This window comes from Drosophila sulfurigaster, chromosome 2L, assembly GCF_023558435.1.
Source record: "Drosophila sulfurigaster albostrigata strain 15112-1811.04 chromosome 2L, ASM2355843v2, whole genome shotgun sequence".
NCBI classification, from domain to species: domain Eukaryota; kingdom Metazoa; phylum Arthropoda; class Insecta; order Diptera; family Drosophilidae; genus Drosophila; species Drosophila sulfurigaster.
The window spans coordinates 12,829,603-12,846,667 of record NC_084881.1 but is presented as its reverse complement, the minus strand read 5'-3'; the positions used below and the strand labels follow the sequence as shown (position 1 = coordinate 12,846,667).

The window sequence follows — 17,065 nt, the reverse complement described above, 5'->3', positions numbered from 1 at the left end:
AACAACCGCAGCCGCAGTTCTTGTTATGCTAGTTGCTGTTATAACTACATATGGTTGCTATATGTGTGTACTATACGTACACGTATGTATATAGCTGTTATGCCACCTACCTGGGTCTGGCTCATGGTTGCCTGCAACATGTGTTCGCCAGCCTCCAGCAAAAATGGAGCTGCCTCTTTCAGCCATGCACAATTAGTTGGCTTTACTTTAGTTCCACAAAACCTGAACTTGCCATTCTGACTTTTGCCGTTAAAAACCGCACACAATGCGTGAGAACGTGCAGAGGCCGTCAGCAAAGCTGCTAAATGCCAGCTCCACAAGGATGTGCTCCATTATAAAGCAGCGTGGCAGTTGACGTTGCTTTATATATCTGGCAAATGTTGTTGATCTCATTTAAAAGTGGTCTTTATCTATATATTATATTTTATTTATTTTTATTTATTTATTTTTTCTGCAATTGCAATTAGGGGGTCTCCACTTTGGCCACATTCAATTGATTATCCTCCTTTTTCTTCGTTGCCATTTCGATTAAAAAGTCCAGCAGCTGCAGCACTTGCGTCGGCGATGCTCTGGGCATCCGCAATGCAGATCTCGTTATTGTATGTGGATAATTAAGCTGCTCCATCGCCTTGAATATTTGCTCTATGTAGTTGGATCGATTTAAAGGTACAACTAAAACTTCTGCAGAGTCCAACAAATGTTTCATGATGATAATAAAGTTTTGCACGCCCAAATTTTGCAGATCCCGGGTCGAAACGGATTTAAAAGCACTCTGTAGATAGCTTAAAATGCGTTGGAATCTTAAGTCGCCTTGCTGCTTGTTGAATTGCAGCTTGCGTCTTACGGAGTAAGCTTCATTCTCCTGATCTTGGGCATATAGCAATTCTTTAGTGCGCCGCGGCTCCGAGTAAATGTTCTTCGACGCTTGTGGCACCATCAGTGGACGCATGTCTTTGTGCAGCGGCGACAGCAGGTGTTCCTTAATTCGATGTGGCTCTGATAAAACATTGGAGATTGGTTTCTGGAAAAAAATCTTGGATGAGTTATTCTGCATTGTGGCACGCATGTGCAACCAAGACTTCAACAATTCCTTGGTGCGCCGTGGAGGAGGAGTTGTCAGCATTTCTGGCTGATTTGCAGGTGACTTCTTAGTACGATGTGGTTGTAAAGATGAAGAGCGACTGTCCCTGTGCAGTGATGACCTTAACATTTCCTCAGTGCGACGTGGCATGAAGAGAACATTATCTTCATTTACATTTACATCGGTATAAGGCCATAAAATAACTTTCGGCATGCCAAATACAGACTTTGCATTTTCTTTCGCTTCGTGGTGGTCGCATGACAAAATCTTGGAGGAGTTATTCTGCATTGTGGCAAGCATGTCCTTGTGCAACGGAGACTTCAACAATTCTTTGGTGCGCCGTGGTTCCTTTAAATCCATCGACATTTGTTTATATCGTTTGAATTGGCTTCCATAATTTTTTCCTTTTTTTCTCGAAAATTTAAAATTCTTCTGCACGAAGTACCGCAATATTTACGCGATGCCATCTGATAATGGTCAAGCGTTGCCACTGCGCCGATCATTTACATTCGATTTACGCAAACGAAAAATCGATTAATCGTGATAAGTATGTTATCGACTCCCTTGAATTTAAAATTTAAAACTTTAAGACTTTAAGCTACCAAGGACTTCACACGTATCCTACATAACATCGCTTTTAATTGCAAAAAATCTCCCAGTGTGCTGGAAATATGTGTTGGCATTTGGCGTCCAGCAGTGACGACGGCGATGACGACAGTGTTTAATGGCATTGTTGTCTTATTAATGTTGTTGTTTTTAGTCTTTCACTGATGTTAACCGCTGCGTTTGGCAATTTTTGCGGCAATAAATAATGGAAGCAGCTTGTTAAATTCGAACAGCAGCAGCGAAATCAAGCAATGCGTTATTGCAAAATAGAATTTCACCTTCAACATTTTCAATGTAGCATATTCGACACAAGAAATTGTTTCATTTTCTATTTATAAGTTGAGTTGAATAGTGCAGACGCCAATTTCGCATATCACTAAATAATTTTGCATTTATTTTATATAATACAGTACAATACACAATTGCATTAAACTAATTAAATATATATATGTATATATATAATAATGTATATATATGTATAATCGTACAATTTACCAACGTTTACGTTTTTATGCCTGCTTTACACAACATTCATAACTACACACTCGTATTTTAATGTACATTTGCATGCAGTTCATGAAAATATAGTTATCTCTCTCGCATTTTGCCGTTTACTCAAATTTACGACTTTTGTCTATGTTTTGTGTGTTTGCTTGTTCTTCTACATTTTGTTAACAACAATTATTGCTATTTGAATTTGTATAGTTATTGTTTTAAGTGAGTGTGTTTTTTCTTTTACTATAATGTCTAATATAATTTTTTTACTTGTATTCGCGGTGTTTAAAGTTCACATGATATTAATTTTCTTTGTAGCTCTTCGCTTGCATTTTTTTTGTTTTTGTTTAGTTTTTGTGTATTGATATTTAAAATTTTGTTTGTTGATGTGCTAAACAATTGTTAAACAGTTAAAAACGTTTGCTTTCTTTTCGCTATGTACTGCATTTAAAGTTGCACTTTACAATGAGGGCCAAATCAATAATTATTTGATTGTTAACAATAGCATTTATATGGAACTATTTACAAAACTTTACATGCATATAAAGTGAACATAAAATTTGACAAATTTATATAATTTGTTTATTGCTCAGGTTGTTGCGTGTTTTTTTTTTTTTTTTGCTTAGAATTGATTTTTCTATTTTCGTTTTTATAATTTGTGGACCGTTTGAGTGACGAGTGTAACAAGATGTAACATTTTTCGATATTTAATTAAAAGAGAAAAACACATAACAACAAAAGATATGACATGGGAGCTGGCTCGGTGTCTCTCACAGTGTCTGTGTGTGTGTTATTAATGCATAAATAGAGCATATGGCCGAAACTTAACATAGAGTGCACAGATTGAGCCAAAAGACGCCTTAAAATAATGTTTTGTAGACAATACAATACAATAGGAATTTTGGAGGGGGGACATCTCCGATAAAATATATGCGTGTGTGTTTGTGTTGGGAGTGTGTGTGTGGGTGTGTACATAATAGTGATCAATACATATGTAATATGTACATACGTATACAGTGGGCAATGCAGTATAATAATAACAGTAACTATCAACGTAACGGGACGCGATGCGATTTGCGACGCAGAACGCAGAACGCGGGACGCTCTCAATTGGAATTAAACATTAATCAACAAACTGACCACAAATCGACTACCACTCATTCCTGGCAGAAGCCCTCAGTCTCCTCAATGGCAAAGGTCAATTTCTCCACCAGCTGATCGTAGCTCTTATAGGGCGGCAAATCCAATCGATTGAAGCACGTATGCGATCGCGGCAGCCACGTCTCCTTGCCCACCTTCTCGATGCAGAACCGTTGCGGTCCATTCGAGCCCATCAGCTCCGCAAAGCCGCCAACCGGGACACGACACGTGCCTGTCACGAACTGCAGCAGACGAGCGCGTTTCTCATTGTCCGTTTCGCGCACAAACTGCAAAGTGAATTGTAAAATTGAATTGCTGTTTCAACTTGAGACAATTGAGAAACTCACCTGCCAGAACCAGACAACCTGCTTCGAGTTGCGATTGTAGTGTCGATATATGGTGTTGCGTTGCCAGTCCTCAACGTCCACGTCCTGCATGCCGCACAGTATCAGCTCCAGTTCGCGCTCGTCAAAGTACTTGAGCCACTCGAGCGGCACTACCTCGTTGAAGCCCTCCAGGAACGTCTTTGTCTGCTGCTCAATGCCTCTGTAAAGTGTGTGAAAAGAGAATAAAGTTAATAAAGCTATACGACTATTTGTAGACAAGACTTGTGGAAAGTGTTTCGTCAATAAAGATTTATCTTTAAATTAACGTTGAGTTTAATTTTCAATGCTTACCGTGTCATGCGCCACTCGGTCATCAGCGTTATGTACTCCTCCTTGTTCTCCTCGGTAACTCGCTCTTTCTCGCCATTCTCCTTCAGCTCATGATGAATGATCTGACCGAGAACCTCAAAGTCCACGCTGAACCACAGCTCAAGGCCACACTCATCAATGTTATTGTCACGCACCCAGATTAGCGAGTTGTAAAACTCTGGATCAATCGTTTCTATATCCTTGATCGTCAGTTTTTTGTTCAGCATACGTTTGTAGAACGGCATGGTGAAGCCGCTGTAGATGAAGCGTCCATGATACAGCGCCATTGCAATGAAGCGTCCAATGAATTTAAAGTACTGCAAATGGTCCGGATTGACGTAGGAAGCGGGATTGATTTGCAGGCTGTAGTTGTTCTTGTTGGCATACTCAAACAGACAGTACATCGGATTGAGCACCTCGTGTGACAGCAAGAAGAACCATTCACGCGACACGCCACCGTAATCGAGTCCCTCCTCACCCCTGAAGATGATGTACAGACGTCGACGCAGTTCGTAGGCAGGCAGACGCATTATCTGATGATACGAGTCCTCGAAGAGCGTCTGTCGTGTCACCGTGATCTTGATATGCGAGGGCAGCGCATTACTCTGGCACAGATACCGGAACTGCGACAACTTCCAGCGGAAACTGCGCTCATAAGCACGCGGCACACCGTAGACACCCTTGGCGCCCTTGGGCGCACCAGGTCGCGGATCCTCGAAGGTGGTTCGTCTGGTATTGTGATCCACAAAGAAACGTTCGCCGGCTGCAGTGTAGCGTATCTCCCAGCCTGGTGGCAACGGACCCTCGTTGATGAGGCTCACCTCCTGGCCTTGCGTGCGCGGATCTTCCCATTGTGTGGTGCGATTCTTGTGGTTCACAAAGTACACACGATTATCGGATTGCACCTTCTTCTCCCAGCCATCGGGCAGCGGCCCGAGCGCATCCTCATCGTCCTGTGTCACCTGTGCCGTCACAGCCGTCGGCTGTTGTTGCTGCTGCGAGTAGAGGAACCGTTGATTACCCTGTGCGACGACATGGGCCCGCTGTCCCTGCCAGTGCTGGAAGTGCATGAGACGTTCGCTGTTCGGCCGCTGCCACGTCGTCTTGCGTGTGTTGTGATCCACATAGTAGACACGACCGCGCACATCTTTGCGTATCTCCCAGCCGGGTGGCAACGGCGTCGGCTTCTCCCAGTACGTGGAGCGTGTATTGTGATCGACATAGTAACGCCGGCCATACTGATCCAAGCGTATCTCCCAGCCCACGGGCAACAGCTCATCCTCCGCTGGCTGCGTCTGCATTTGTGGATCGCTGCCATTGCTCACGGGCAGCACAGGACCACAGGCCGCGCTCTGTTCGACGGGCACCGCCACATTGGTCATATACATGCCGTTCTCCACGCTGCCATTGGCATAGACCTGAGCCCGCTGTGGCATCGGTTGTTGCACGCCAACTGCTGCTGCTTGTGCCTGAGGCTGCTGTTGCGGCGCCGGCATTGGCGGCTGTTGTGGATACGATGCTGTCTGCGGCACAGCCGCTGCACTGCCATTAACTAAGCGTAGTGGTTGCTGCTGTGGCTGCGGCTGTTGTGGCTGCTGCTCCCACACAGGCGGCGCTGTCGAGCGTCGTTGTTCCACGACACCATTGGGCGGCAGCGGGGAACGCGGCGTCGCTGTCTGTGGCTCCGCATTGCTCGAACGCAGCCGCATCCTGGCACGCACTCCGCCATAAATCATACAACTGCGTCCCGCGGCAGCAGCATCGCTTACAGCCGGATTAACCGGTTGAATAGCAGCTCCGTTCTGTGGCTGCAACTGCAGCTTACTCATGTCGAGCTTGAGGCCATTGAGTATGGCAACGAGTTCGCCGCTCTTTGTCTGGCGATTATCCGACTTGGAGGTGACAAACAGATCGATGGTCAGTTCGAGGAATTCGCAGCGTCCGTTGTAGTGCTGCAGTATGTGGGCCAAGTGAATGGCTCGCTCGCCCAGCATCGCATCCTTGCGAAAGCTCGAATGGTCCAGCACCTTGAAGTGCAGCGTTGAATTCGGTGTTATCTGCAAGGGAGATAATATGTGTATTTTGGTTATATGTATTTCAAATTTAGTAGAGCTGTAAATTGAAGGATCCTATTGAACGTGGCTTGTATCATTATGAAATGAAAGGTTTGTGGCTTAACTAATGATTCTGTTTTGTTGCCATTTTATAATTAAATTAGTTTATATTTAGACAGTTATTTTCATAACACTTTAGCAATTACTAGATTACTATCTAACTTTTGGGTTGCGAATCGTAATGGGCATAATTAACAACCAATTATATTTCTAATCGAAATTTGTTGTTTAATCTTGTTTCTGAATAGTTAAGTATAACAAACAACATAATTCATAATAATTGTTTAATATATAAAAGTATTTTTGTATTAAAAATTTACTTTTGTTAACAAACTTATTTTTCAGCAGCGATCGTAATTAAATAATATTTTGGAATGAAAAAATAAAGTTAAAGCATTCACCTAATCAGAACGAATCGGTCCAAAATAATTAATATGATTGCTTTGTAATTACAAATATTTTAACTTAAGTTTCTGAATCTTCCCTAACCATAAGGATTTCTGTATTAAATAGTTAATACTTTACAATGCAAAAACAGTTAATAAGTGAATTATCGAAGTAGCAACTAAAAAAAGCTCCTCGCTTGAATTTTGTCAACTAAATAGCGTATATTCACAAATGAAAAGACAATTCTAATGTGCTCTATTGAAAGTAAGCTCTGTGTAAAAACCTTAATAAAGCTAATTTAAAGAACATTTCATGAATCCTAATTTAGCATGACTGCTAGTTAACTCTGCTTACCAGCACTGTGAATTCCTCGTTCCATTTGGGCAGATAGCTGTTCTTCACCAGATCTGTTTTGCGCTTACTCTTGCTGTCGATGAGCAGCTCCACGTAAGGATTCGGTTTGAGGAAGCCATTATTACGCAGCGAGGCTTCTTCAACTGTGAAATGCAAAGTGCAGAATGCAAATTAAAATCAATTCAATGGCAATCCTTTCAATGTCATTGTCACCACACTCACTTGTCACGCTTAATTGATAATAGCCTTGATTGCTGCCGATCCCATTATTGCTGCTGCTCCCGCTCCCTCCAGCTCCACCTCCACTGCCACTTGCTGTTGCACTCCCGCTGGCAACTGCGCCACCAATTGCCCCAACCGCAGCTGAGGCGCCACTTGAAGTGCTGCCGCTGCTGCCTGTGGCATTGTTTACTGTTTGTGGCACATCGAGTAGCGGGCCATTGTTGCCACCAGCACGGGAAACTGCACCTGCACCTGCTGCCTGCTGACCATCAGCCATTTAAACGTGCTGCTGCCTGCTCCTCTGGCTTTGATTGTTCAACCTTCACGGCAAGACTTCCTGCCCGCCAGCTACTCGAAGGGGCTGCAAAGAGAATGAGAGAGAGAGTGAGCATAAATAACCATTTCATTTTCGTACACGCAATTATTTGTGCACCAATTGAAACCCAAAAAAAAAAAATAAAAACAAAAGACTTATCAGCCAAGAGATTGCGACAAAACAGCCAAAGTTGATAAGATTGCCGGTTTCGCTTTAGCCAAGAGAGTAATTTCAAATAAAGTAAAGTACATATGTAGCTACTATTAGTAAAACAAGCTTATATTATATGAGTGAGGCCCCGGATGCTATAGCTGGTTTTTATTGGCTTTTTCCTAAGTTAAGTGGAAGTTTGTATGACTTCTCAATATTGAGCTTTTTTTTAACATATTTTATAGTTTCTTTAAATAAATTTTAAAGCTGTTATCTTATACTATAAATAATTTTAATTTGAGTTACAACTTTTTCCATATAATTCGTTTGTATACAATAATGTATTTACGTTTCAATAGAAAAGGCCTTATATCACAATATTAATTTCAATTCAACTTATTTAAATGTATTAAAAAAACAAGAATTCTTCAGAAATGTAATTTAAGTGCAGTCCAAAATCAGCATTAAACAAAATACGACTCGCAATAAATATGCTTTGATAAGCGTAATCTTGGGGAAATACTTCAACCGATACGTCTGGGGACCAATTACAATTGCAATTAAGCAAACCAATAAAATTTTGCTTGGCTCTTTATATGAGGTACCACTATGGAAGAAAAACCCTGGATCAACACACAATTCAGGCGTTGGCAGTATTTTAAATCTATGCTATTCGACTGTCTGTCTGTCTGTCCGTTTGTTCAAAGCGCGATATCTTAGCAATTATTAGACATAACTTTATCAAATTTGTTGACATTACATCTTGTGTCAAAAACCTTCTAAAAGTAGCTTTAGTATTTGACCACGCCCACCAAAGCCCCCTTAAAACCCAGACAAGTAAATTCTGACCGTAATTTGAAAGCAAACTCGACCACAATTATTAATAACAATTTACAAGTTAATGTTGATCGCACACATCAATCTAAATGTAGATGACTTACTAAACATGAGTTATCGCTCATCTAAGTACACTCATACATACGCACATATCCATTGAGAGTGTGTGAGTGCCTAACGATACTTTTTGATATCACGCACTCACATAGCCCCAACAACGCGCCACAAATAAATTGTATAATCGCGCAAATGACTCACCTACAAAAGAAAACAACAAAAAAAACCACAACAAAAATTTCCCTGAATTTCAATATTATTTGTGACCAAAGTAGCTAGCAAATTAATTTGATGACGATTTAATTGTGGATTCAACAATGCATTTCATTACAAAGACAATAAAGCGACAACAACAAGTGTTAATAGTTGTGTTCTATTGATTTAGTCAAAGTTATTTAGCTTTTGTTTCACGCCTTCCAATTAGCTGCAAGGTGTAAGTACTATTGACAGTTTATCCGCCATGCAACGGATAAGCGGATAAAGCTCAGCTGTTGATCAAGCTGGCAGCCTGTGCTCCTTTGTGGGGAAAAAAGCTTAGCAACAACAAGCATCGATGATTTATTAATACTACGTAAACAAAGAGCGGATGATGAAAACAAAAAAAAAATACAGCCGCTGTTATCAGGCAATATATACATTCCATATGTGTGTGTGTGAGAGTCTGTGTGTTTTATGGAGAGAGGGCAGACAACGATTGTGTGGGCAAAAAGGAAACTAAAATATGTATATAATCAGCGAAGCGAGACAACAGCTGCGGCATTTTACATCTATGCAATACATATGCAGCCAAATGCTATTGTTGTGTGTGTGCCTAGATGTCAATAACTGCAACGAATAAATGCTTAAGAATACATCGATACACACACACGTATGCAGTTGTCTTGGGTGGGGGATCGATTTGAGGGCGCGGACAACATTGGTGAACAACACCTGAAGAGCAACAGCAACAACAAAACACTATTTCCACTTGTCCATCTATATATATATATATATATATATATATATACATATATCTAGTATATTATATTAAACACTAAGCACGCAACACCCATGTCGACAAGTTGAGGTAAATATTCATAGTCATGTAACGCACACTAGTGCTATGCATGTGTGTCTGTGTATGTATGTGTGTCACTTGGTTTGTTTGTAATTGAGGCAAAGGTCGCGGCGGTGGCGCTGACACAGCCTTCCTCTTATTCTTCGTATTCTTGCTTGGAGCGCCCAGGCAACAAACCAACTGAAAAGTGCGACGCACATTCCAATGCACAAAGGCGTTGTTGTTTTTGTTTTTTCGTTTCTCAGTAGCTGGGAGTTATCTACCTTTAGCTTTACCTGTGCTTTGCTTTGCTGACCGAGCGATTTGTGCTTACCTTCCTTGCACTTGCTGCCCTACAATTTATTTAGTATGCTGTTCACTGTATGTGTATTTTGTTGTATAGGTGTCTGTATGTGTATGTCAGTTACTGCACACACAATATTCACGTCAGTTTTGTTAATTCGTTTTTGGTATTTGACGCGCGCACTGCACTTGACAACTATTGTTTTTCATTTTGTATTTTAATACTAGTTGGCATTGTTTATTCAAGCACACACAATCAATGCATTGGCAAAAAAATAGTTTTCATTTGCACTGTGCTACGTTCAGCGTGACCGCAACTTCCTTTTATACAATGTACTAATTTACTCTGTAAAATATACCACAATATACCATATATAGATGGAATTTACTTCATGCAGAGGGAAATTTGTCGCAAGGAAATTGCACATAAAATAAATCCTAAAAATGCAATAAAATAATTTAAAAAAATGGTTTTATCTATATTAGAATAATTAATAATACACTGCGAAAGCTTACAATCATAAGCGTCTACAGAAATATAAGTAATATCAGATAAGAATATACCACATCGATAGCGTTTGAAATATCGATTATCGATAGCACTAAATCATTCGATTGCAAGGCTATGAAAGCGGTACATTCAAAAAAGTGGAGCAACTCAATATTTGGAAATTTCATTATTTGCGAGTTGACTAAATTATTAAACATAATAAAAAGTTGACGGCAAGTACCGATTATTAAAATAGAAAATGCACGAAATTACAAACTACCAATGAATAATGTGGCATATAAAAGTGAAATTGCTTCTGCTTCTATGCAAAACAAGTGGTAGATTTGTTTAAACAATTAGTACCTCCCCTTCCGACTGAAGCTCACTCGGTATGTGAGAGTGAACAACAAATCGGACTTTACGTATATTTCACACTTAGCTCGTCGAAACTCGAGCATTGCTTGATGTGTGTTTACATTTCGCCGAGCGAGAACCCGAATGTGATCGTGAAGAAAAAAAGAGAAAATTATTCATCAAATTTAATGTTGGCCAAACCGCGGATGTGCAGTCATTCGTAACGCGCGCTTTGTCCGCAGCGGAAGTGTCCAAAATATATCGGGTCGGAATCTTTGCGCGAAATTTGTAATAAGGATATTTAAAATTCGACATCGAATTTCGAAATGCGTGCACTAATCTTCTATGCATATTTGTTGACGGGTCTCTTTTACTTTTCGGAAGGTAAAATCAGAAAAAAGTGAACACTGGAACAAAAGGAATTAACAGCTTATCAAATTGGATACACACTTTAATTGGATTAAACTCGAACTGTCTTCTCTTCTCTTCTCCCCCTCTTTTCTTTTCTTCCTTAACAAAAAACCTGCTCCCAGGTAAACCCTGCCCTGAAAAATCTCGTCCCCACAAGACACGCTGCGATGCCTTCTACAAGTGTCGTGAGCTGCCCTCCAACTCCCATGTCTGGGTGCCAGTTAAATGTAACAAGGGACTTGTCTATGAGCACAATGTGGGCAGCTGTGTATTGCCCGGCGACGATTGGGAATGCCTAACACCCAGCGAGATGTCCAGCTCGACCATCAAATCGGATATCTTGATTGTGAACAACCGGGATGAGGCGGAATTGCGGCTCAGCGACAACGACAAGGATGACAATGTGCAAATTGTGTTGGACTCCACGCTAAGCAGTGAGGAGCAGGACGATACAGTGCCGCACTCTAAATCGGCAGCAGAAACTGATCACGTCTTGATAGCACCCAATCTCATTGGGGAGGATGAAGTCGCCTCGGTCAGTCAGTTTGACTCGAGTGGCGATGGTGAATTGGTCGAGTTGGATGGCCAATCGTTGCCGCAAACTCGCGAAGGGGAAGCGCAGCTTAGCACCAAGTCCGCTCTTGCCGCTATGATGAGTTCCACCTCCCGACCAGCAGCTTCAAGTGCCTCTCCCATTGATCCCGACCTGACGGCACATTTGCAGCGTCTCTCTCAACTGATTGACGGACTGCAGCAGACGTATCAGAACAGTGACAAGTCACAAGTGGAGATGCGTCCGGATCAACTGAATGCCTTTCTGGCGCACTTTGATCTTAAGAATCGTTACGACATGTTCAATCCTCAAGGAGACTACAAGAATGCTGCTGTTGCCTCCACTACAGCAAAGCCACCTCCAAGCACAACCCAAGCGACAGTGGCGACTACAAAGTCACCAGATTCGCTGCCGGAGCCAACGGCGAATAAGACGTTGCTGCAGGAACATCTGACCAAGCATCGCATGCAGCCGGAAACAAAGCTCATGCTCTCGAATACTCAACCATTTTCCTCGTATGGTCCTGGCTATGCCAACTCCCAGATTGTGGTCAATCGACCCGAGGGATCTGTGATGTTTACACTACCCCAATATGGACACAGTGCCGAACAACAACAGGCGCCACCGCAGCAAATGCAGCAACCCTTCAGTACTGCTTCAAGTATTGACTTCAACGAACATCAGCCCAAAATCTCGGAGGAAACTCTGAAAACAGTGTTGGAGCTGTCCAAGCAAATGATTGCCGCCCAAAATTTACCCAAAGTGCTGCCGAATCCCGCCTACAACAGCGCCTACTATGCACCGCCCATACTGCAACCTTTAATTATATCGCCCCACAACAATCCCTTCCAGCAGTACTATCAAATGCCCAGCTACGACGTCCAACAACCGCCCAGGACTCATTACATGCATCACAAGAAGAACAGCTACAACAAGAAGCAGCAGCAACAGCAACAACCACAGCCGAGTACAACCATCATTCACAACAATGTGATTCCCGTGCATTTGTCCAGCACAAATTCGGGTGAGAAGGAAGTGCTCGACACCTATGGCAACAGTCTAGGCGTCTATCCCAGTCTGGACAAACACGGCATGAGCAGCAGCACCGTCTCTAGCACCTCCAGCAACAAGAACAGCATTCAAATGGATAGCAACAACTATTACAACAAATTCATAGCCACTATGACAACAGCACGTCCGAGTTCCACCATCTCGGTGACAACGATGAGCAATCAATACACCGGACAATACGCAGCGCCCTATGCCAACGATTATGTACATACAACACCGAGTCCCTTTGCTGTGCATCCCTCGCCCGCAACTGTTGCCACTTATTACACACCAAGTCCGCATCTGAATGAGAATAATGTGAATTCAATCTTCCAGGCGGACAACAGTTATCCCACGGGCATGGGTCAAAGCAGTATGCCGGGCATGTTCCCATCGCAACTTGAGCCAGGTCAAGTGAAAATCCGACCCAATTCGCAGAAAATCGAAAGCATGGAAGTGGAGGCTGATGAGGCAATTAACGCCAACTATATCAACAGCAATGGGAACAGCAACCTGAATAATAATAACAACAATAATAATAATCGTCTAAACAGTCCTCACGTACTGACCTACAGCAGCGCTGTTGGCTCCAGCTCAGCGGATATGATGGGCATGAGCCATCAATTAGCACCTGCTACATATGTGGAGCACAGCTACACCATGTCCCAGAATGCGCCAACGAGCAGCGAGCAACAGCAGATGCCACAGCAGCAAATGCCACAGCATCATCATCAGTTCAAGGCCCCATATTTACCCAGACCTACACCCACGATGAGCAGCAGCATCTACTCGGATACTGCAGGCAATGTGGGACTCAGCATGTTTAGCACAGGGATGGGACATGTCACTGGGCCTGGCAGTAGTCAATCGAATCTACCTTCGATGCCCGCGATGCCTTCTTTGCCAGCTATGCCCTCGAAGTCCAAGTATCCCGGGGGCATGGGACAATTGGTGAATTTCAATGGTAACTTCATCAGTTTGGATGTCTTCCAGAAGTCCATTCTACCGCTGATGACCCAATCATCTTCGGCCATGTCGGAACTGGGAAATGTGGAAGTCATCACGTGCCAGGCGGGAGTTAGACAGCCCAATCAAACGGATTGCACCCGCTATTTTGTGTGCAGCAAAAAGGATGGCAAGGTTCTCTCCTATTCCTGTCCTCCTTACACGGGTTTCAATCAACAGACGCGCATTTGCGATGCTTCGACTTATGCGCAATGCGGAAATATGCCGCAATTCAATGGGTATTCGATCGATGAGAATCGTCGCCAGCAAATGGAGACACTTAAGCTGCTCGCGGAGGCGAAGCGACGTCAAGAGGCAGCCATTAAGGCTCAGAATATTGCCAATCTGCTGCAGCAATACGGCAGCAGTTCGGCACAAGAGAACATGGTTCACACAGCATCGGGAAGCATGGAGAATCATATGATGGACTCGTATATGATGCAGATGTCGGAGCCCAGTTCGACGTTACGCCCCATAATGCCAGCGCCCACGATGACCCCTATCATTAGCAGTACCATCAGCACCTTTAGTAATAGCCTAAGCAGTAGTGGAAGCAGCAGCAGCAGCAGCAGCGGCAGCGGTTCGGTGAAGAAACGCAAATACTATTGCAGGGAGGGGGACAAGATACCGGATCAGACCTCCATTAGCAGCTATTTTGTGTGCTACAAGACCGCCGAAGGTCAAATGAAGGGTCACAAAATGACCTGTTCAAAATCGTTGGTCTTCTGCCCCAAGACGCTCATGTGCACGCTGGCCAGCAAATGCACCGGTTAATCGGCATGCCGACACCGATAACATTATCGAAATGGCAAATTCGATGCGATTAGTATTATAAGAGTATTTATTCTAATTTTAGTGGGACGAAATTGACTTGACTACGAATTCCAAATAACCACAAATAGCCAAACTTTGCGCTTTAGTTAACTAAAGCAATATCGAAATAGTGTTCTAAGCTTATTTATTCTAATTTTAGTGTGACGAACTTGACTTGATTAAATTGAATAATGACAATAGCAACATTTTGTTTGAATTTGATACGCATTGCTAACGCTGCTTCGAGAAAGTCGTTTTGTGTTTTTTGAACTTTGTGTTCTACCTGTTTGGCGTGCAGTGTGTTAAAGACCTTGCTGGTTGGTTGTGCCTCCGTTTCTCTCTCATGACACTCGACATGTCTTAATTACCGGCTCGACCCTATAAGCCTGATACAGATACCCACACACACACACTCATAGTCATACCCATGTTATTATTATTTAAATGTATGCCAGTGCAGCACATAAAGAACACACAGCACAGTCCAAGGTACTTGCTATGCTACCTAGAAGAAAGTTTCACTTTTTTAATAAGCTCATAAGCTTTTCCGAGCTGGTTTTGGTAGCTCGTTTTAAATAGTGGTACGTTTGTACGCATGCGTATTATTTATTTATGAACGAAATGAAGCAGATTACGTTTAAAATAGAGCAAATATATGAACCAAAACGAAATATACAAGAATGTGTTTGGCGTCTGTTAATTTCGACAAAATGGCGACATTATTTTTGCTCACCCACGTTAAGAACCGTTAAAATGCTTAGCAGTTAGACAGCAATGAAAAAAGGAATCTGCGATTACTGACCAAATATGGAATTGGCTCTAATGAAATCATTGCAATATAAATAAAAAGAATGGCACCACACAATATACGAAATAACATTATGTTTAACAAATATTTATTGTTGAACCGCACGTGCCAACAAACAACTAACTGCAGCGAACTAACGGAGCGAACTAGCAGATAAATGAGCAACTAAAAGTTCGACAACACGAACTAATTGATCGATTGCTTAGTCCTGCAATCGAGCTGGTTCAATTTTTGGTGTGGGAGAGCTTTCGGCAGTGCTTTATGTAACCTGCGAGCACTTTTACTTTTTTTTTATATACATATGTATGTACATATTGTGGTTTTTCCAGCACTGAATACTACTTTCTCCTTCAATTTGAATGTAGCCAAATAATAAGAAGCGGCTTCTTTTGCATGTGCCTTCTCTTACTCTACTCTAATTAATATCAAATAATTGTTGTAAATTAATATGCCACAAAATGATGGCACACGATTCGTCGTCGTCGTCGTCGTCGGCGGCGCATGCGTCAAAAATTTCTTATTGACAATTTAGTGTGTCGCTTTGAGCACGGATAAATGTTGTTGTTTTCTTTCTTTTTTCTAATACTTAATTTGACACTCACGAACCTGCAAGAGAAATGTATGTCTGCGAGTAAAGTATGAAAATAGTATACGTCTAAATAAAATAAAATTATAATGAACTTACTTGTTAAATGATATATTTGCTGCATAGTTAACTCTGGGGTCCCTCAATAATGTGACGACTTTCCAGTCAAAGAGCTTTCGCAATAAAAGTTCATTGAATAAGCGGCAAGGGACTCGATGAAAGTTGTTTGACACTTGCTGCACAAGTTTTGGATGCGTTAATTGCCTTCACTAAATTAAAAAAACGTATTAAATTTGTCATCAACCAGTTCAGCTCCCATTTGTGCTTTATACTTGAATCATATTTGGAAAACAAACAATACAAAAAGTTATAATTATGTAAAGATCATAATAAACAAGAAAAAAAGATTTAATTACCTGGTAGAGGGAAAATAGCAAACGTTCAAAGTTGAACAAAATTGTACAGTTGTAGTTGGTTTTTTAACACCATAGTAAAGTACGCTTTTAAATAATTCTAAAATAAAATAAAACAGAGTAAAAATTCCAGGTTTATCTTAGTTCTGTTCTACTCATAATAAATGTTTTTTTGTTTTCTTTATTTTGAGATCTTGACCATTTTGATTCGGTGTTCCCAATGCAACAACTACATTCCAGTTACTATAACTTATGATTTACAATAATTTATTGAGTTAGCAATGTGCTTTCAACAACAGTTTTAAAACTACCATTTTCTTTAATTTATAATACGATATTTGACTGGAATCGCGGACTGCTAAATATTCCTCAATATTGCTATCAATCGATTTGCGAATTTTGTTATTTACTTGAAATGCATATATAACATTCTGGTTTCTGGTTTAGTTATAGTTATTTAATGCTATATATAGTACGTAGTAATATGCTACAGAGTTGAATTTTATAATTTTGGGGGAAATTTTGTTCTTTGGGGCGAAATTTGTACACAGCACTGCACGCATTTTAGACTATAGTACACAAATATATTGATTCTCATTGTTCGCATTTCGACACAGTTGAATTGTTCGAGTTGTTGATTTAACTGCTACATTTTCATTTTGGTTAGTTTAAAAGAGAGTTGGTTTTTGTTATACTATTAACTTGCATTACACATTTATAATACAATTATCACATTCTTTTTGATGATGATATATATTCACTTTGTTTTCATTTTCGACTCGTTTAAAA

At 41.4% G+C, this 17,065-nt stretch overlaps 3 protein-coding genes across 5 annotated transcripts in view; 1 reads left to right on the top strand and 2 right to left on the bottom strand.

The window, feature by feature from the left end:
- Positions 1–404, bottom strand: part of LOC133840499 (odorant receptor 22c) — a 34,795-nt gene extending 34,391 nt beyond the window's left edge. For both annotated transcript variants that reach the window (XR_009894190.1, XR_009894187.1), the window contains exon 1: positions 111–404. The gene's annotated coding sequence lies outside the window, so the exon portion shown is untranslated. The remainder of the gene's footprint in view (positions 1–110) is intronic.
- A 1,647-nt stretch (positions 405–2,051) lies between these two features.
- On the bottom strand, positions 2,052–10,094 carry LOC133836246 (E3 ubiquitin-protein ligase Su(dx)). Of its 2 annotated transcripts, none has more exons than XM_062266632.1 (6): positions 9,787–10,094; positions 7,095–7,455; positions 6,873–7,015; positions 4,000–6,074; positions 3,670–3,868; positions 2,052–3,609 (listed from the first exon to the last, which is right to left on the bottom strand). In XM_062266632.1, exons 2-6 carry the CDS (start codon positions 7,369–7,371, stop codon positions 3,340–3,342), a joined length of 2,964 nt encoding a protein of 987 aa, XP_062122616.1. In that variant the 5' UTR covers positions 7,372–7,455; positions 9,787–10,094; the 3' UTR covers positions 2,052–3,339. The 2 variants fall into 2 exon arrangements, with proteins under 2 accessions (XP_062122616.1, XP_062122607.1); XM_062266623.1 differs by having other exon boundaries at positions 9,825–10,094.
- Positions 10,095–10,417: 323 nt separating this feature from the next.
- Positions 10,418–14,659, top strand: LOC133850605 (uncharacterized). Its single transcript, XM_062286729.1, has 2 exons — positions 10,418–11,021; positions 11,171–14,659. The coding sequence occupies exons 1-2, from the start codon at positions 10,964–10,966 to the stop codon at positions 14,428–14,430; spliced, it is 3,318 nt and encodes a 1,105-aa protein (XP_062142713.1). The 5' UTR covers positions 10,418–10,963; the 3' UTR covers positions 14,431–14,659.
- Positions 14,660–17,065: the final 2,406 nt, after the last annotated feature.